At 38.8% G+C, this 22,750-nt stretch overlaps 1 protein-coding gene across 1 annotated transcript; it reads right to left on the minus strand.

Moving 5' to 3' along the window:
- Positions 1 to 12,412: 12,412 nt before the first annotated feature.
- On the minus strand, positions 12,413 to 21,473 carry LOC143736364 (uncharacterized). Its single transcript, XM_077227102.1, has 7 exons — positions 21,339 to 21,473; positions 18,071 to 18,397; positions 17,255 to 17,566; positions 16,047 to 16,172; positions 15,890 to 15,918; positions 12,494 to 15,258; positions 12,413 to 12,425 (listed from the first exon to the last, which is right to left on the minus strand). Exons 1-7 carry the CDS (start codon positions 21,388 to 21,390, stop codon positions 12,413 to 12,415), a joined length of 3,624 nt encoding a protein of 1,207 aa, XP_077083217.1. The 5' UTR covers positions 21,391 to 21,473.
- Positions 21,474 to 22,750: the final 1,277 nt, after the last annotated feature.

The following is a 22,750-nucleotide window of genomic DNA, read 5'->3' on the forward strand; positions in this document are numbered from 1 at the left end:
CTGACAGTAATTGTTTAATGCCAAAAGAGTGTTTGCGCAGGAGCAAGCTGTTAGTAAATCTGGCCACGAGTGCCAAATCTCATGCAAAAAAGAGCAAAATGTAAATACAAAACACTCATCATAATTTAAACCTGATTTTTTTTTTTTCATTTACAACTGTAATGTAATTTGATCTGTTGGGTGAACAAACACCTTGTGCATGAGCATCTACTGCTGGACGTTTGTGTTTGATGTCAGTTTGTGAATCCCAGACAGCAACATAATGTTGGCCCAGATCTGGTATACATGGACTCCACACGTACCAGATGTGGGCCGGATCTGGGCCAACACTATGTCTGGGATGTGTCTGAGTTGAGAATAGTGTGTGGGTGAAGGGTGTGTTGTTTTCCATTCGTGTTCATATGAAACCATTTGACTTCTGCTTAGACAAAACTTCTTTAGTACAAAATACTGAATCTGACAGATTTGACTAAATTCAAACAGCAATATTACTATGACATTTTACTATGTGTTTGTGAAATATTAGGATTGATATTCAAGGGTATATGCAGTTCTATATACAGTAAGTATATATAGTGTATCCTTGACCTCACATTCTCATGCTGTGATCCTGCAGACAACCTCTGCTAGTTTCAGAAGTTATTTCCAGATTTAGCAAGAGGAGTTTTTGAAGAGGAACTATTCTTAAAGGGATAGTTCACCCAAAAATGAAAATTCTGTCAGTATTTACTCTCATGTTGTTCCAACTTTTGTGATTTTCATGTTGATTTACTGTTTTATTCTTTAATAATTCTCTGCCAAAGTCATGAACATTTACATTGCCATACAGTAATATTTTATAAATTTGATTTTTTATGAATTTGTCAAATATTACTGTATAGCAATGTAAATATTCATGAATTTGCCAGGCAATTATTAAATAATCAAACAGTAAATCAACATGAAAATCACCACAGTGGTAGACAGTGAGATGTAGAACAATATGCTGGTGGAATTTGCGGAAAACAATTTGATTTAAATTTTTAATGAATTTATTAAATATTGCTGTATAACAAGGTATACAGTATAGGACTTTGGTAGTTAATTATTAAATAATAAAACAGTAGATCAACATGAAAATCACCACAGTGGTAGTCTGTGAGATGTAGAACAATATTCTGGTGGAGTTTGCAGAAAACAACTTGATTTTATTTTTTTATGAATTTATCAAATATGCCTATATAGCCAGGTAAACAGCAAAGGGCTTTGACAGACAATTATTAAATAATAAAACAGTAGAACAACATGAAAATCACCACAGTGGTAGTCAGTGAGATGAAGAACAATAATCTGGTGGAGTTTGCAGGAAACAATTTTATTTGATTTTTTTATGAATTTATTAAATATTGCTGTATAACAAGGTATACAGTATAGGACTTTGGTATTTAATTATTAAATAATAAAACAGTAGATCAACATGAAAATCACCACAGTGGTAGTCAGTGAGATGAAGAACAATAATCTGGTGGAGCTTGCAGAAAACAACTTGATTTTATTTTTCTATGAATTTATCAAATATGCCTATATAGCCAGGTATACAGTATAGGACTTTGGCAGGCAATTATTAAATAATAAAACAGTAGAACAACATGAAAATCACCACAGTGGTAGTCAGTGAGATGAAGAACAATAATCTGGTGGAATTTGCAGAAAACAATTTGATTTTATTTTTTTTACGAATTTATTAAATATTGCTGTATAACAAGGTATACAGTATAGGACTTTGGCAGTTAATTATTAAATAATAAAACAGTAGAACAACATGAAAATCACCACAGTGGTAGTCTGTGAGATGTAGAACAATAATCTGGTGGATTTTGCAGAAAACAATTAGATTTTATTTATTTTATTATGAATATTTTTAAAAAAGTCTGCCGACACCAAGCGCATACACCTTGAGCCTACCACGCAACCTCGTGTAGACGCGCAATATATTTTTAAGCGTAGATGGCGTGACCGCGCTTTTCTGAAGCACAGATGGCGTGACCGCAGTTATATCAGGGACAAGGAAAGGTGAAGCAGTCTGTATTCAGTGTTACAGCTGTGCATAATTGTATAAGGATAATATAGTGGTTTACACCCACCTATTTTATGTGCTTTTTGGAATCTCACATACAAAAATGTTGTTTGATGTAAACACCAAGATGCGTATAAATTCTACAAATGCGCAATTGAGACGGATACATTTTTTATCCGCTTACAAAACATGCGCATAAAATGTGATGGAAACACATTTAGCCGAATAATTTCCAGGATGCGCATCAAAAAAAAGTAATGTGAATTGTGCGATGGGACGACATAATTGGACTAACCAGCGGACGGATCTAGTTGCACAGGATTTGAAATGTTGTTTTGGTCATTTTAAAACACCTGAGGAAAGTCTGTCAAAGTGTTTCTGTTAAATTACCTCCCAGAAATGTCTAAGGCCTACTCAACTGTGTACCCAAAGAGCAGGCATCCACCCGAGTGTTTAAAAAAATGTAACCACGTTTGTGTTTCTTCTGCGCAGTCTGAGATGCAAGAAATTACATACGACAATAACTATATTGGCTTCTCGAGTTCTCGTACTTAATTTTCTTAGTGATATTTAGCACCAGTTTATCAGGAAGTGACGATTTAGTTCTCTTCGACTCACTGGATGGAAACATTCTTTGCAAACGTATTGTGTGATATTCCAATTTTACATATGAGTTAAATTCGCAACTTTGTACAGAAACATAGCAAACAGTGTTTCCAACTAGTGATGTGACGTTCGGCACCGAGGCTTCGAAGCTTGTATCAAAAATAACGAAACATCTCTCACGAACCACTGTACCGGAGCTTGATTCGTTTTGCCATAATGTGATCAGTGACGTCCGAAGCTTCGTTTCGACTCACAACCACGTGACTGCTTCATATTCTGATTCAACAATAGCGCAAACCCCTTGCGCAGGATATCGAGTGTCATGCATGCGCGTCGGTAGTGAAACGAGGCCGTTCGGAAGTCTGGCAGCATTTTCAGGTCGTATAAAGTCCCATGTGAGAGAATATACACAAAGGCAGGGGAAGTAGTAAATAAAAAAAGAAATAGACTTAGCCCTCACACTGTTGAACAAGTCCTGTTCCTTAGTAAAAAATCTTCAATTACACAACTCCCCAGTTCACAAGCAGGTTCACTACCCAGCCTTTCACCATTCCACAATAGCTTTATTTTTGATTATATACAGTATACCTATATGAGCCTTGCCTATGAACTCATAGGTTTAGGACTATGGCTAAAGTTTTAAGGCTGCATTTGTTAAACAAAGCAGGGTTAATTTGTCCTATGTATTAATTCTTTCATAAATTAATAAAATCTCATTTGTTCATACATTGTGTAAAAATCAACACTAATACTGATGATTTTATTGCTTTGTGGTTTTCATAGCACAAAGTGATTTATAACATAAAACAATAAATAAAAAAATTGGGAAAGGTAGCTTTTCCACCTTTTGACCACAAGATAACGTTAGTGTGCACCGTGTTGAAAAGCTTCGAGTAATGAACCAATTTACCATACACTTGAGGCAAAGAGTATAGAAGAACAAGAGGCGAAACTCTGATGCTTTTTTGGAAACAGCCACTAGGTGGCGCTTCGGTAGCGCGGCCGCCATTTTGGGGTGAAAATTCCAACTGGAGTTTCTGGACAACAGCATAGTAACAGTTAATCCAATCATTAAATACACATTTGAGGTAGTTTTTTCTTGCTTTATTGAGTATTTCCATTTTATGCAACTTTAAGCAACTACACATTTATTACTATTATTAGTTACCAACTCCACTAGGCCTGAAATATATGTTGTACTTTTTACCCATACAAAAATGTAATGTATGGCCATATATGTTATATTTTAAATAGCATGACATATATCTATACATATATTTGACTTATCTGAGAACACAATATAGCCTATGCCTGCAACATATATGAACATTTATGTGTCCAAACATGTGAAGAAAATATTTGAGTTAATATATATATGTATATATGATACCATATATCTGCATATATTACAGAGTATAGTATTTCTCGCATATATGGACAACATTAAGTATAAATACGTGACATACATATTTGTTTCCCACATATTTAATAAATGTATGTAAACATACATGCATGTGATACTGATGCATTGAAATAAGTACATATATGCATACATTATGCGTCCTAGGCTACATATATTTAACATTTATGTGCATATACAGGAAAATATATGGCACTTACATGAAAACTGCCATTTTTGCTATATTGTTTCATATGTCTATGTGTTTTATATGAATTTTGCATATATTCTCATATAGGCAGTAGACATACATGGGCGCTGACATTAGGCTATATATGTAATTTACTTATATTGACATATATTACATTTCTGTATGGGTAATCCCCTGGATCATGCTACAAACATGATGATCTTATAGAACATAATGGACATGGCTGTGTTTTTTGTTTACATAGCCTTGCTTTAACGGTCATTAATATAAGATAGCTACTGCAAAAAAAACAAACAAAAAAAAAAAAAACAGTTGACTGTAAAGCTATTCTATTGCTGTTATATATAAATATTGTCCAACATTCCCAATTATCTGATATAGCATGTCCTTTACTTACTGTTATATGTTGGTATTAATTCAGTGTTTGTAATGCTAATACTAAAGGTTTTGTGGGAAAAAAGTAGAAAACTTGAAAAGTCTGTGAAATAAACTGTTAAAAGGGATTTGATGATCACTAGTCTAGTGATTGTATACGCTATTCTGTCTTGTCATCATTCAGTTTGGATTTGATCTTTAATGTAGGCTACTTTAAAAAAAAAATTACAAAGCAGCTGATATTGCCATAGCGACAGCAAAAAGCTAGTGGATAGTGATGGGAAGGACGACTCTTTTCAAATAATCGGGTTTTAGAGCGGCTCGTTCGCGAACTACACATCAACACTAGTGGACTGCCGAGGCGCTTTCACCCCAAAATGGCGGAAGCGTAGCGCTGCTGCTGGGCGCTGGTGTTGCAATGGAACGTTCTATTGAGTTCTCCTCTCCTCTTGTTCTTCTATACTCTTTGCTTGAGGGGAAAGCCTCATTGCTTCACAAAGCTTCATTTCACCATCACTATTGCCAACTGCTTTCAATGGAAAGTAGCTAAAACTGATCACTAAATGTCGCTAGATGACGTCATAATGGCGAGTTCACTAATCTATATAAATATAAATGAGTCTCGGAATCTAGATAAGGTTTGTCCAAGAAGTTGCTAGATTTGTCTCAAAAGGGGAAGTCATTAAATATAGCGACAAAATCAATAAATTGGTAACACTGCTAGCGAATGACCAACAGCCACTGACTGGAACACAAGGGTATAAATACACTGTGTAACAAGAGGCTTAATGAGGGACAGGTGAAGGTGATTAGTTGTCATGGTGATAAACAAGTGTATCTATGGAAACTGACAAGACAGCAATATTGTATTCATGACTAGTTTGTGAATTTGTATTTAGTTGAATGTGGACATCCAGTTTTTGTCCAGATTTGATTCAGTCTGTTAACTGCTAAAAGGAAAAAAAAGGAAAAATTAAAGTCACTTCTGGTTTGTTTTGATGAGATTTCAGGTTCTGGAATTGTACAATTCTTATATAAAAATGTATTTTTTATATGACTTTGTATTTTATGGTCAAATAACAAATAAAATGCAAATTTGCAATAATGAAGTCAATATCGTAAGTAATTTTTTTTAAAAAGTGACCATGGTAAATGAAGTTTGTTATAGTCACCAACCAAACCACAATGATTGAAAACAAAACAAAACAAAGCAAAAAAAAAAAAAAAAAATGTTTACAGGCAATTTAAGCAAGACCCTGTTTCAGTGCATGTATTCCAGTTTCTGCAAATTGCAGCTATCCATTTACTTATCCATTTTCTTTGATAGACAAATATGCATACTTTACTAGACTGAAATCTAGTCATAAAACCTTTCCAAGAACAGCCATCAACTTCATCTAAAATAAATACACAAAATAAAAATGTTTTTAAAGTCAGTTTATTATTTCGCATTACTGATTTGTACATCTAGTTAGCTTGACTAAAAATCAAAGGCTGAATCCTATGTTAAATGTTACAAGTGAAAGTTTTAATAAAAAATCACATTCCAGAATGTACAAGGACAAACAATGATCACTCTATAAAATAAATAAATAAATAAATAAATAAGTATATTTCAAAATAACTGCAATTTACTATGACATGAATATTGAAAAAAAGTAGATATGAAGTAAATGGTAATAAACAACTAACAATCTGAAAAAAAAGAATCACAAGAATTAAACAACAAATGGACATAAAAGAGCAATGAACTCTTTCCGGTCATCCCCTTTTATGAGCAACACTAGAAAATGACATAAGCTAAATAAACTTATATGATTGCAATCATTAGTCAAGCATGGTTTCTTTTAAAAGAAGACACTTAGGAGTGTCAATTTATTTAAAAGAAGATACACTGCACTTAACTTGCAGTTTAACACAAGCAGAACGGCCCACATTGTTAGCGTTGCCAGTAAAGAGGTTTTAAAACAGCTATTTCAGAATTGTACACACACATCTGCCATGAAGCATCGGTAACTTGTGATTTCACTCATGTTCTTCCAAAGAATAGTTTAAGTGGCAAATGCTAACTGTATAATCATGCATAATTAACATGTTATGGTAATGTATTATATGTTTTATAATGTATTTTAATCGCGTCGTGATGAGTGTTTAAATTAGTCCAACATAACATGTTATGAACTATTACGTTTATTTTTCATGATCTTGTCAACTTTATTATCGTAAACATTGTTATCCAAAATACTACAAAGTTCATGCTTCATTTAAAATCAATAAAAAGTTGTCACTTACTCTGTTCATCGCAATCTCACAAATCTTCTTTATAATCAACAAAGCTGTCTAACACTGCACACTGAATCTTTTATTTATATCATGTCTGCAATGTGTTTGTTATAAAGAGTGGATTTGTGAGCGCGAAGAACTCGGTTCTGAACAAAAACTACAGCATTTTGAGTGGATTCTGACTAACTTACACCTCTGATTGGCCACTGTCTTTCTACAGTACAGATTTTATCAAATTCTCATGCTTTTTTGCATATGATCGGTGAAGAGCACTTGCAGTTTGACATTACTACATAAACTTTTTTTGAAAAAGCATTCCAATGATTTTTCAAAAAAATGTAATGTAGTAATCTCACGTAATAATCCCTCTATGTAACGTTAGAGGGATTAATACAGTAGCTGAATCAGACAGGAACAGTGCAGGATTAATCCCTCCAATGTTACACACACTGGAAATCCTCAAGCACTCTTGATTTCACTGCTGCTAATGTTATTATATGTAGTGTCTCAGTCTGAATAAGGGACATTGTCATACAATGTGCACATGTAAATGTGCTTTATACCTTTAAGGACATTCTGCTACGTCGCTACGCACGTACGGGGGGCGTGCCCCTGAGGGAAGACGCAAGCTGTTGTAGAGAGTTTAGTTCGTACATGCCTGTAGGTTACCTGCACGTTTGTTTAACACTACAAAGTATTCATTGAAGTCTAAGACTCGTGTGGACATTTGAATTATTTACATGGTGTCAGAAGCGTTTGATGGACACATTGCTTCTCTGAAAACATGGCCAAGTTTCATCCTCCGGAATGTTTCGCTTTTGATCGTCCAAATGAATGGGCGGACTGGAAGCAACATTTCCTGCGATTTCAGCTGGCCACTAAACTGAGTAAAGAGGACGGCGAAGTTCAGGTCAGTTCGCTGATTTATGCCATGGGGCCTGAGGCTGAAAACATTTTCAAGTCTTTCACCTTCGAAACGGAGGGGGATGAGAAGAAGATAGACGTTGTGTTGGGAAAATACGACGCATACTTCTATCCTAAACGCAACGTGATTCACGAGCGCGCCTGTTTTCACCAGAGATCGCAGCGGCCTGGTGAGAAAGCTGAAATGTTTATCAGAGCCCTGTATGAGTTATCTGAACACTGTGACTTCGGCGTAAATAGAGACGAACACATCTGCGACCGCATTGTTGTGGGCATTTTAGACAAGGATCTGTCACGTAAATGGCAGCTAATGGCTGATCTTACACTTCCCCAAACCATTACAACTGTTCGCCAGTCTGAGGAGGTTGCACTCCAAGTTCATGTGCAGGGGGAGTCACATGCAGCGGTAGAGGAAATCCGAGGGAGAGGATTAGGCAAAGGAAAGCCCACGTGGAAACCTAAAAAGAGAGAAAGTGATCAAGGAGACTCGAAATGTGGAAAATGCGGAAAATTGAAACACGGACATCCGGAAAGGTGCCCAGCCAGGAACTCTACATGCAACAAGTGTAAGAAGGTGGGTCACTGGGAAAAGAAATGTTACAGTAAATCAGTCAGAGAAGTGACAGAGACTGTTTCACAGACACCATACTTCCTGGGTGCAGTCACAAATGAAAACAGAAGTGATGAACGATGGACAATACAGTTTACAATTGGAACAACACCGGTCAAATTCAAGATTGACACGGGTGCAGATGTAAACATTATGGGTGAAGAGGCATTCAACAAACTAGTTCCCGACAAGCAATTGGAGTCATCTAATATCACACTGTGCAGCCCAGGTGGTCAGTTGGACTGTTTAGGAAAGTTCCAAGCCAGCACAGATTATAAAGGAAAGCCATACTCTTTCCCAGTATATGTCATCAGTGGCCGAAACGCGAACAATCTGTTAGGCAGAGCCACAGCAATGATTATGGGGCTTGTGAAACGTGTCGAGGAAGTCCACTAAGCATTCGGCGAGCACGGAACATTCAAAACCGAACCTGTTAAAATCCGGTTAAGAGATAATGCTGAGCCATACACAGTGCACACTGCTCGTCGCGTCCCGTTGCCTCTACTGCAACAAGTAAAAGAGGAATTAAAATGCATGGAGGAAAATGAGGTGATTGAGCCTGTGACTGAGCCCACTGACTGGTGTGCGCCTATGGTGACAGTTCCAAGGAAGAATGGGAAGGTGCGCATCTGTGTTGATTTGAAGAGGTTAAACGAGGCTATAAGGAGAGAGAGGTACGTCCTTCCAACTGCTGAGGAAATTACTGCTAAACTCAGTGGTGCAACCATGTTCACGTCACTGGATGCTGCCTCCGGGTTTTGGCAGATACCTCTACACCCAGAAAGCGCCAAGTTAACCACATTCATAACACCCTTTGGGAGATGCGTTTAAAAGACTCCCATTCGGAATCACGAGTGCTCCGGAAATCTTCCAACGCAAAATGACTGAGACCCTCAATGGCCTGGTAGGGGTGGCTATCTTCATGGATGATGTCCTCGTGTATGGAGATACTCCAGAGCAGCACAATCAACGTCTCAGCAAGGTGCTGGAAAGGATCGAGTCAGCCGGCCTGAAGCTAAACAAAGAAAAATGTAAGTTTAGGCAGGACCAGCGTCACTTCTTGGGTCATGTCATTGACAAATCAGGTGTGAGACCTGACCCTGACAAAGTCAAGGCAATCCGCGAGCTCCCACCACCACAGAACGTGCAAGACCTAAAGCGTATTTTGGGCATGTTCAATTACTTAGGGAAATACATTCCAAATTTGTCTACAGTGTGTCAGCAACTTTATGACCTGTTAAAGTCCAAGTCAGTATGGACGTGGGACCACTATCAGCAGGAGGCATTCCAGCGGATTAAAGACATCCTGTCCACTTCTCCAGTCCTGAAGTTTTATGATGTGAACCGGCCTACTGCTGTCTCAGCTGACGCCAGCAGTTATGGCATAGGTGGAGTACTGCTGCAGCTACATGAAGGGGAATGGAAACCTGTGGCATACTGCTCACGTCGCCTGTCTGATGCCGAGACCAGATATGCACAGATTGAGAAGGAGTGTTTGGCGAGCGTCTGGGCCTGTGAGATATTTGGAAAATAACTGTGTGGCCTTGAAAACTTCAAATTGGTCACTGACCACAAACCTCTGGTGCCACTCATGAATCAGAAAGACCTGGACAACGTGCCAATACGGTGCCAAAGACTACTCATGAGACTTATGAGATTTCAACCGATGGCAGAATATGCACCAGGGAAGACCGTAACAGTGGCCGACACACTCTCACGGAGTCCACTACAGTGCCTGGAAACAGAGACTGACACTCACTCGGACGTAGCGTGCTATATAGCAGCCGTTGTAGATGCCCTGCCTGCAACCCCACGTAGGCTTGAGGCCATAAAGACAGCCACAGCAGCCTACCATAACCTACAATTGGTGTTGCAGTACATAAAGTCAGGGTGGCCAGAGTATATAGGCCATGTCCCAGCAGCAATCAGAGAGTATTTTCCCATGAAAGCTGAATTATCTGAATGCAATGGTATCGTCATCAGAGGCAGCCATATGGTAATTCCAGATGTACTGAGAACAGACATCCTGAACCGAATACACGACGGACACCAGGGTTTGACAAAGTGTAGAGAGCGAGCCCATGCGTCCGTATGGTGGCCCAGCATCTCATCAGCAATCAAACAAAAAGTCCAGTCCTGTCAGGTATGCTGTGAGATGAAACCCAGCCAGCGGAAAGAACCTCTCATCTCTACACCCCTTCCTGACCGGCCTTGGAAGAGACTTGCTATGGACCTGTGCGATCATAACAAACACACTTACCTTGTCGTGTCAGACAATTTTTCCTGGTTCTTGGAAATACTTCACCTGCCGACAACCACTGCCTCGCAGGTAATCTTGAAGTTGAAGACAGTGTTTGCAAGATTTGGCTGTCCAGACGAGGTCGTATCTGACAATGGCCTCAATTTTCATGCCAGGAATTTAAAGACTTTGCGAGAGAATTTGACTTTATACACATCACTTCATGTCCACACAACCCCAAAGGGAACGGACATGCAGAGAGAGGGGTTCAGACTGCTAAAAGAATCTTGAAGCCTAAAAGGAAAAAGCCCTCATGTGCTTTCGGTCAACGCCTTGCACCACCACAGGTGTGAGCCCGGCAGAGCTACTCATGGGCCGGAAGATAAAGACAACCCTTCCAACACTGGAGGCAAATCTTCAGCCCCGATGGCCTGATCTGGAAACGGTCAGGACTAAGGATGCATGGGAAAAGGGGAAACAAGCGTTCTATTTTAATCAGCGCCATGGAACTAGGCCCTTGCCTTCTTTAAAGCCATGTGATCCTGTCCTCATGAAGCTGGACCATCAGAAGGCCTGGAGTTCACCTGCCGTTGTCACTAGAGACAGCATCACACCACGCTCCTTTGTTATTGAAACACCTCAGGGAGCAACTTTGAGACGCAACCGGCGTCACTTGCAGCATGTTCTTCCGGTGGCTGGAGACACACACCCTCTAGCTCCAGATGGACTACAGCAAGGAGCTGCCACACAGCAGCCTGAACCTACAGTCTTCGCTGACGCTGCATCACCAACCCCCAGTGACAAACCACCAGAGGCACAGACTGGACTGTTCCATACCCAGTCTGGTAGACTGAGTAAACCAGTTGAAAGGTTGAATCTGTGAAGGTGTGGCTATTTTGTTCATTCTTCAAGCCATGGACTGTGGGGAGGGGGGAAAGAAGACTTAAGGGAATTGTTTATTGATTTTGTGGACTGAAAAGTTTATTGACACTGTGAAGAGAAATTATGTTTAATGAGTAAGCCTATGGATACCAGGGCCTTGCCGTTTAATCAATGCAGTACTGGATATCTTTGGTAGCTTGTGTATTCTCAGAGAAAGAAACAAAACTTAAAAGGGGAGATGTCATACAATGTGCACATGTAAATGTGTTTTATACCTTTAAGGACATTCTGCTACGTCGCTACGCACGTATGGGGGGTGTGCCCCCGAGGGAAGACGCAAGCTGTTGTAGAGAGTTTAGTTCGTACATGCCTGTATGCTACCTGCACGTTTGTTTAACAATACAAAGTATTCATTGAAGTCTAAGACTCGTGTGGACATTTGAATTATTTACAGACATCAGATTAGTGACACCCGTCAGCGAGAACCTAGTTCTGATCACTTTCCACTTAATTATTGACAGCCGGCAACAAAGCATCATTCTGATCACTTTTGAATTTGTTGACAGCCGGCGACAGAATCGTTCTGATCACTTTTCCCTTCTTTATTTAAAGGCGGCGACAGAGAATCGTTCTGATCAATTTTCCCTCCTTTATTGACAGCCGGCAACAGAGAATCGTTCTGATCAATTTTCCCTTCTGTATTGACAGGCAGTGACAGAGAATCGTTCTGATCAATTTTCCCTTCTGTATTGACAGGCAGCGACAGAGGCTCTTTCTGATCAATTTTCCCTTCTGTATTGACAGGCAGCGACAGAGGCTCTTTCTGATCAATTTTCCCTTCTGTATTGACAGGCAGCGACAGAGGCTCTTTCTGATCAATTTTCCCTTCTGTATTGACAGGCAGCGACAGAGGCTCTTTCTGATCAATTTTCCCTTCTGTATTGACAGGCAGCGACAGAGGCTCTTTCTGATCAATTTTCCCTTCTGTATTGACAGGCAGCGACAGAGGCTCTTTCTGATCAATTTTCCCTTCTGTATTGACAGTCGGCGACAGAAAATAGTTCTGATCAATTTTCCCTTCTGTATTGACAGGCAGCGACAGAGGCTCTTTCTGATCAATTTTCCCTTCTGTATTGACAGGCAGTGACAGAGAATCGTTCTGATCAATTTTCCCTTCTGTATTGACAGCCGGTGACAGAGGCTCTTTCTGATAAATTTTCCCTTCTGTATTGAAAGGCAGCGACAGAGGCTCTTTCTGATCAATTTTCCCTTCTGTATTGACAGTCGGCGACAGAGAATCGTTCTGATCAATTTTCCCTTCTGTATTTACAGGCAGCGACATAGGCTCTTTCTGATCAATTTTCCCTTCTGTATTGACAGGCAGCGACAGAGGCTCTTTCTGATCAATTTTCCCTTCTGTATTGACAGTTGGCGACAGAGAATCGTTCTGATCAATTTTCCCTTCTGTATTGACAGGCAGCGACAGAGGCTCTTTCTGATCAATTTTCCCTTCTGTCTTGACAGGCAGCGACAGAGGCTCTTTCTGATCAATTTTCCCTTCTGTATTGACAGCCGGTGACAGAGGCTCTTTCTGATCAATTTTCCCTTCTGTATTGACAGGCAGCGACAGAGGCTCTTTCCGATCAATTTTCCCTTCTGTATTGACAGGCAGCGACAGAGGCTCTTTCTGATCAATTTTCCCTTCTGAATTGACAGCCGGTGACAGAGGCTCTTTCTGATCAACTTTCCCTTCTGTATTGACAGGCAGCGACAGAGGCTCTTTCTGATCAATTTTCCCTTCTGTATTTACAGGCAGCGACAGAGGCTCTTTCTGGTCAATTTTCCCTTCTGTATTGACAGGCAGCGACAGAGGCTCTTTCTGATCAATTTTCCCTTCTGTATTGACAGTCGGCGACAGAGAATCGTTCTGATCAATTTTCCCTTCTGTATTGACAGGCAGCGACAGAGGCTCTTTCTGATTAATTTTCCCTTCTGTATTGACAGCCGGTGACAGAGGCTCTTTCTGATCAATTTTCCCTTCTGTATTGACAGGCAGCGACAGAGGCTCTTTCTGATCAATTTTCCCTTCTGTATTGACAGGCAGCGACAGAGGCTCTTTCTGATCAATTTTCCCTTCTGTATTTACAGGCAGCGACAGAGGCTCTTTCTGATCAATTTTCCCTTCTGTATTGACAGTCGGCGACTGAGGCTCTTTCTGATCAATTTTCCCTTCTGTATTGACAGCCGGTGACAGAGGCTCTTTCTGATCAATTTTCCCTTCTGTATTGACAGTCGGCGACAGAGAATTGTTCTGATCAATTTTCCCTTCTGTATTGACAGTCGGCGACAGAGGCTCTTTCTGATAAATTTTCCCTTCTGTATTGACAGCCGGTGACAGAGGCTCTTTCTGATCAATTTTCCCTTCTGTATTGACAGCCGGTGACAGAGGCTCTTTCTGATCAATTTTCCCTTCTGTATTGACAGGCAGTGACAGAGGCTCTTTCTGATCAGTTTTACCTTCTGTATTGACAGCCGGTGACAGAGGCTCTTTCTGATCAATTTTCCCTTCTGTATTGACAGCCGGTGACAGAGGCTCTTTCTGATCAATTTTCCCTTCTGTATTGACAGTCGGCGACAGAGAATTGTTCTGATCAATTTTCCCTTCTGTATTGACAGTCGGCGACAGAGGCTCTTTCTGATAAATTTTCCCTTCTGTATTGACAGCCGGTGACAGAGGCTCTTTCTGATCAATTTTCCCTTCTGTATTGACAGCCGGTGACAGAGGCTCTTTCTGATCAATTTTCCCTTCTGTATTGACAGGCAGTGACAGAGGCTCTTTCTGATCAGTTTTACCTTCTGTATTGACAGCCGGTGACAGAGGCTCTTTCTGATCAATTTTCCCTTCTGTATTGACAGCCGGTGACAGAGGCTCTTTCTGATCAATTTTCCCTTCTGTATTGACAGTCGACGACAGAGAATTGTTCTGATCAATTTTCCCTTCTGTATTGACAGGCAGCGACAGAGGCTCTTTCTGATCAATTTTCCCTTCTGTATTGACAGGCAGCGACAGAGGCTCTTTCTGATCAATTTTCCCTTCTGTATTGACAGTCGACGACAGAGAATTGTTCTGATCAATTTTCCCTTCTGTATTTACAGGCAGCGACAGAGGCTCTTTCTGATAAATTTTCCCTTCTGTATTGACAGCCGGTGACAGAGGCTCTTTCTGATCAATTTTCCCTTCTGTATTGACAGGCAGTGACAGAGGCTCTTTCTGATCAATTTTCCCTTCTGTATTGACAGGCAGCGACAGAGGCTCTTTCTGATCAATTTTCCCTTCTGTATTGACAGTCGACGACAGAGAATTGTTCTGATCAATTTTCCCTTCTGTATTTACAGGCAGCGACAGAGGCTCTTTCTGATAAATTTTCCCTTCTGTATTGACAGTCGGCGACAGAGAATCGTTCTGATCAATTTTCCCTTCTGTATTGACAGTCGGCGACAGAGGCTCTTTCTGATCAATTTTCCCTTCTGTATTGACAGCCGGCAACAGAGGCTTCTTCTGATCCCAGGAAGTCTCGTCAGACATCCATTTAGCAGTATCCATCTGTGGATTCTCAGGCTTATGAAGGGAGGTCTCATTAGTGACAATCTTTGATTTGTCAATAAGGGACTCCTAAAAGAAAGAAAACAAAGTCACAGTTAAAACAAATGTTCATGATGTTCAATGATTCAGTTACACAAACTCAAAAATGTGTTTTTCCCTGTGATGTTTCATTAAAGTAAAGACCCCTGTTCTTCATTCTGAAGTGAAACAGCTCAAGATCAGCGCTCTCTTAAATACATGAATTATAATTGGTGTATTTGTGTGATGATTTCTGAATGAAACCACAAAACATTCACACAGAAAACACAAACAGATACACACCACCTAAGTCTCCATTATACTCATGGTGAAATTCCATGACCAGTGATATACTGTATGCAAAAACGCTGCATGCACTGCTGAGAGCGAGTTTAGATGAATATGAAAAAATGTGCTGCACACTTTCCTCTCAATACTAAAAAGAAACACTCAACAAAAATTACAGGGGTGAGAAAACAGTCACATCCTAAACATAATCGCCACGAACCAAGGGAGTTTAAAGCAAGCGGTTTCAAAATCCCGAAACAAACTCCAAACAAACTTTGTTTGGCCTGATTTCTTTTTAAATGATGTCACTAATTCACTTTAACAGTTCTCACAGTTGTCCGTCTGCAGTAAATTCAGTGTTTTGCAGATAGATTTAGTGCTCACAGTATCTCACCTGATCATGACAGTATCGTCTCTGGTCTCCTGTTTGAAAAACACCATCTCCCAAATTAGAAAACAATTACATACATTAACATAATTTCTAAAGATTATTTTTGCACAATAAATCTCATAATTTACATGTTGTATAATCAACTGTACGTTATACTTGCCATGTTTCCCTGGTAGTGTAGTTTTCCTGCAGCGATAGTAAATCACAGCAGCGACTGCTACAGTCACAAACAGCAGAGCAACAGCAGCACTTATTCCTGCAATAACAGCTGAAGACAAACCTGAACCTGGAACAGACGAAGAAAGCAGTCATTATTAATAGAGATCAACAGGGAATTGGTTTTACCAATACTGTTGACTGATAATTACATTTATTTACAGTATGAAAGTCGCAAGATATTGATTTAAAGGGGTGGTATAATGCCCTTTTCACAATAAGTAAAATAAATCTCTGATGTCCCCAGAGTGTGATTATGAAGTTTTAGCTCAAAATACCCCACAGATATTTTTATATAACATATTAAAGTTGTCTCTTTATGGGGGAGCAAAAACAGAACGTTTTTGTGTCTGTCCCTTTAAATGTAAATAAGCTGCTGATCCCAACACAGAGGGCGGAGCTTCAAGAGCTTGTGTGTGTTAGCAGCTTCGATTACCTCACACAGCCATGCACTGAAAATTTCAAAAACTTTTAGTCTTTTATGTTCAAACCGGAGTCAGAAAAATGGAGAGACTCAAGAAGAAGTGACAACATTTCTTAATGATTAGTTGATTAATTTATGTAGCTTATATGTCAAGTTATCTTCTAGTCATTGATAGGCATATTCTGTCATGATAATCTATAAATCGCGTTCCCGGGGGTGGGGTTTATGTTCATTTTAGGGATGGTGATGTCACTAAGCCGGGAGGAATGTCGTGTAGTCCCTACCAGCCGTTTGTTGTAGTCCTTAAAAAGCAATTTCTTTAAAAGAAAATATCTCCCTTTGCTTTGAACTTTGCAGTTGTTGTTTATGCTCAAGCAGCAACATAACACACTGACTAAAGTTACTGTCAATCATGTGAATAAAGTGAAATCATAATCAACCACCCCTTTAACTTGTAAATTGCGCCATCTGTGTTTTGGAGCAACATCAGCTAAAAAAGCATCAACTCTGTGAGCTCAACAGAAAACAATGTTCACAGGAAAACTGACTGATATTATGCACTTTTGTTATCAACAATAGACTTCAAAATTATGAGTCTGCTTTGAAGATGATAGAGAGGATCTCAATTATATTTTAATATTGAGTCAGAAAGCTAACTTTTTCAAACATTTACTGGGTTTCTAAAAATGCTCAATGGAAAATGTACTTAATGACTTAATGAGACTCACCAGTGACAGAAACACTGAAGATCTTTATGATGTCGCTGCTGATCAGTAGTTTATAAACTCCAGAGTCTGTGTTTCTGGTGTTTGTGATGTTCAGAGATCCAGTCTGATGATCCAGCTTCAGTCTGTCTCTGAATCTCTCTTTACACTGATCATCTGTACAGATATTACTCTGATCTCCAGTGATTTCAGCGATGAGAGTGTCGTTAAAATACCATGAAATCACATCAATTGTTTTTTTTATTACACCAGTATATAAAGTGACAGATTCTCCCTCCTTTTTCTTCACTTCATCTCGTTCAGCAGAAGAAACACCTGAAACACAAACTAACAGATGCTGAAAGGATCTTGTTTTGAGGGACAGACAACATGAAAATGGATTATATGAAAGAGATAAAACTCTCTTGACTTTCAGTCTGAAAAGCAACATGTATTCACATTTTGTCCTTATAAACATAATTTATATCTAATCCTCTATTTCTGGTGAACAACAACAACAAAAACTATTGAGTATGAAATAATAAAAGCAGCTTATTTTAAAAGATGAACAGAGATGACATTATGAGAAACTGTCAATCACGATTACCAGAACAAAACCAACTGTCAAAACTAACAACCGATGGAAAAACTAACCAATTTAAATCATTATGATTAAAATTTACTTTCAGTAAATGTTTATGAAGAAATCTTCTTTATACTGCATGTGAATTAATATACAGGTAAAGAGAAAAAAAATGCTTCTGAATGCCACTGCAAAAGTATCACTAAACACATGAATGAAGTGATTTAAATGTACAAGACTTGCTTTTAAACACTCACCAGTGACAGAAACACTGAAGATCTTTTCACTGTCGCTGCTGCCGGTGATCCATAGTTTATAAAGTCCAGCATCTGTGTTTCTGGTGTTCATGATGGTCAGAGATCCAGTCTGATGATCCAGCTTCAGTCTGTCTCTGAATCTCTCAGTATCTTTATTACACTGAACATCTGTACAGATCTTACTCTGATCTCTATTGATCTGAGCGATGCGAATGTCATTATAATACCATCTTATTCTGTCTTGTTGGTTTGTTTGAACACCAGTGTTTAGAGTGACTGAATCTCCCTCCATCACTGACACTCTGACTGTATCAACACCAGAAGCTCCTGAAGAAGAAATCAACAGTTTATTAGGAGCTAAACAACATTATACAAAATGAAAGTACTGTAAAAATGTTTTTCAATCTGGATACATAATCTATCATGCAAACAAACAGCAGAAGAACATCATTGATTTACAGCCCATGTTCTTGGAGATCAACCTTCCTGCAGAGTTCAGATCCAATCCTGGTCAAAAACTCCTGTCTGTAATTATCAAGATCTCCTGAAGATCTTAAAGGTGTTGTATGTTACTTTTTCACTCTCCTAAAGCATACAAATACCATACTATGTTTGCAGATATTTAGGAAACACTGTAAGTTCACATACTTGTTTCTCCTAAAAACACTGCTACAGCCATTATTTTACTTATTATTTTACACGTTCCTGTTGTCAGTAGGTTTTTGTGATCTCAACCACTGCCAGTTCACCCATAAGTACTTTAACACCCCAGGATGCCAGTTAGCAGGAAACACAGCGTATTGCAGCCAGCAAACAAACTGGGTCAGAGATTGCAAATTCCACAAAACCTAAAAAGCCTCGGTATCATTTATGAACGAGAGTATATTTAAACGCGGATAGATCAACTCATTAACTTACAGTGTGTAAGAATCCTCTGCAACAAATTGCGCTCGTTCCTTTTGCGTGCCCTGAAACTGGTAACCCACGTGAGAGTCGAGTCTGAGGAGGAGAAGGCAGGGGAAACAACTCTCTCCAATATTTTGAATTTGGACTGCAGTACCAATTCCAACCACTAACTGTCATTCTTGCAGACAGCACCTTGAATTTTCAGCTTCACACACAGGTGTTTCCTATGCAGAAGTCTTTATTGTCCAGAAACCTGACGCACGTGTAAATTCTCCTCCCCCTTCACAACTGCAGGGGTGGTAAAAGTACTCAAAAATTATACTCGAGTAAAAGTAAATATACCTAAATAAAAAATGACTCCAGTAAAAGTAGAAAGTCCTCCATTCAAACATCACTTGAGTAAAAGTACAAAAGTATCCGATTTAAAACGTACTTAAGTACCGAAAGTAAATATTCAAACTGTAAATATCAATAATTTAACAGATCTAACTTGCATCAATTCTAAACAATTTCATTAAGTTTAGTGAATTTCAATTCAATTATTGTGGTTTGATTCCGATCTTGATTCAATATAGATTCATTTTGATAAATATTTGGTACAGTAGATACATGTTAATTTTTAAATTAAGAAAATCTCACCTAATTCTGTAAACATAGGCTACAGAGAGCCCTGTCAGCTGGTATTATTACATGTTAAAAATACATGTGATTTTTATTATAATAACAACTTTATAATATTTTAATGATATAAGTAAACATATAATAAATATATAGTGCACATTTAACAAAATACTAATTTATACTAATATTAAATATATTATAAAATAATAATTTTTCCAGCCAACTAACATACTATGGTCATTAAATGTTTGTTTTCCTGAGGTAAATGTAACGTTATGTGATATATTGTTCTCCAGCTGTTTTATTGACCTCTTTCCGCGGTTGAAAAACACTGATTTATTGATATTATGTATAAGGTATATACATTTCGGTAAGTTATACTGTATCTTTCAACATAGGCTACCTATTATTGTTCATTTGTGTTTATTTACAATTAACTAGTAGTAAAGAGATTAACGGCACCCCATATTGCAGGCGCTAGCTATCTGTCACATCACATTTAAAAGCTCCAAAACGGTATTTATTGTTTAAATTTCGTAATACAATTGACAGAATCTGAGAGCTGAGAATTTGTTTAATATCAAAAGTAACCTAATCTGTCTTGTCTGTCGGTGTCAATGTCCTCTTTGCTTCGCGATTTTTCTGTGCGTGAGAAAATGGATGTGTCGTGAGAGCGTTTGGAAAGTGTCGATTGCGTGAGTCTGAATGAGTGAGAGTTGGCAGCCATGCAATAGACATGTTCCATAACATTAGCTGCATCAAACAGAAGATGTGCAAGATTCAAGGTAAGCGGAAATCTCGGGATCATTGCTGGGCAGAGCTGCACCTTCACCTGTTTCTGCGGTCATCTTCCACAATGGCGAACTGACTGCTATGTGAGCGTATGCTGGCAAAGAGCTTGCGCATTCTTTTTTTCAAAATAAAACCAAGTTTTTCATTGGTTTGGAAAGCCAGTGTAATAAATACTTGGAGCGGGCATGGGGAAATGTAACAGAGTAAAAAGTAAACTTTGTCTTCAATATTGTAGTGGAGTAAGAGTAAAAGTAGATGCAAATAAAACATACTCAAGTAAAGTACAGATCCCCGAAAAAAATACTTAAGTAAAGTAACGAAGTAGGCCTATTTCTACTTCGTTACCTACCACCACTGCACAACTGTCACAATCATTTTAATTTATGCTTTACTTTTGCCGTTTTAATAAACCCCACATCTCACATATTTCAACAGGGCATCTTGCTTTATTATTAATTATTATTAATTTCTTAAATAACCGAAATTCAGCAACGAAAGGACAGATCCTCTGAGCGCAGCTGATGATGCTGTGAAGCTCGAGTGATCAATAATATTCCACATAAGATGTCCCTCTGTCTTCATTTTCTTCCCTCACATCCTAAAACAGGAGCAGCTGAGACATGAGGAAAGGAAGCGAGGACACACAAATAAGAAATATGAAGCACTAATGACTTCTGTACTGTGCTGGTACCCAGAATGCACTGCAGCATGAAGCTTTTAATTTCATGTCATCATTGTTGAGATTCATACGCTGATACTTGATCTGTGTGTTTGAATGTCACTCCCTGAAATGAGCTTTTACAGGGTGGGATTTCTACAAGCCTAAATGTCTTACAATGGTCAAGTAAAAACACACACTACAAAATACAGATGATAAATGCATTTCTGTCGAATAGCCGATAATTCAATTAGATAAGAGAGAGACAATAACATAAGCTTAATGTCTTACCATGATTGATTAAACACAAGAGCAATAAAGGATATATAAAATGAAGCGTCATTTCCCCCACTTTTCCTTTAAAACATTACTGCATCTTTTGATACACAACAGCGCTGTGCTCCTCCTCTGCATCACGTCGACACCAAAGAGAAAGTAATATTTGGAGATGCTTACTGGTCCACTGTAGCGCGATGACGTAATGACGATTCGTCACGTTCACCCTCTGACGCGTAGGCTACGATCACATAATTGTTGCAAATATAATATGATTTTGTAGGTTTTACGGTGTTTTATTTTATTTGTGAAACGCAGACCTCGATTGTGTCCCCGCGCCCTCAAACGTGTCTAAAACCATAACAATGTCCACATTGTTTTATCAGAATCACTCCCTTCCATTTATTAGCAATAATAAGGAATTAAATTACGTTGACCTAAAGAGAGATAAACAATTGTCTATCTGAGGTCGTGTAAAAATACGATTCCTGCGATTAAGACGACCTTTATTTTCACCACTTTTTTCCTCAGACAAATAATACATAACATAAGTCGTTCTTTGTTCTTCACAGGAGAAGCAGTTCTTGAAAAAAGCCTATAAACTGGGAACCTTCCTGTAAGGGCTGTAGCGTGATATTCGCAACAAACGTGATCTGTTTGTATATTTTGTTGGCTAAATAGGACAATTTCTATGGCCATGCCCCGCTACTTTTACCAATGACGGAAATAAAACAGCTAAGATCGCAAAATACAGCTTTGTGAGAGAGCATTAGGCTATGTGACTATTAGGCTTTAGCCTATTTCTTTTAACAGGTAGTAATTGTGTCAACATTAAATCAAAACCAAGTTTCTTATAGTTTCTAAAAGAATGGGTTTAATGACTAGACTGACTTCTTGTTGCAACTGAAATGGTTATTATTAATAGGCTACGTTTAAAATGCGTGTGCACTGGTGGTCACATTACAGTTGTTTTTATTTAAATATCATTTTTCCACTGTTTTCAGCCGATATTGATATAGTTACTACATCAGTATTTTCCCTAAAATAGGCTTCAGTGGAAATTGTTTTAAGTTTGTTCTTTTCTGTTTATTTTATCTCATATAAAGGTTTTTAAAGGGTAACTAAAACCCTGGTCAGAGCCTGACTCCACCCACTGGCAATATTTGAGAAGTGCAGTAAAAGTGGGCAGAGCCCAGCGGAGGGGGGGCGTGCACCTGAGACGCATCTCTCTGTAGGCAAGGGCGTGGTTAGCTGGCACTAACTGATGTCAGAGGGTACCACAACTTCCAATAGGAAAATTCAACTGCAGTAGCCACCGTTCAACCTGAAGAGGGCAGCACTCAGACGTTTTTACACCATATATTGTAGAATTAAAACACTTTAACCCCAAATGTCAAAAAATTTACTCGAATCAATGAACAGCATTT

Source organism: Siphateles boraxobius, unplaced genomic scaffold, assembly GCF_051911475.1.
Source record: "Siphateles boraxobius isolate OS27281-9 unplaced genomic scaffold, OSU_SipBor_1 13, whole genome shotgun sequence".
Lineage (NCBI taxonomy): Eukaryota > Metazoa > Chordata > Actinopteri > Cypriniformes > Leuciscidae > Siphateles > Siphateles boraxobius.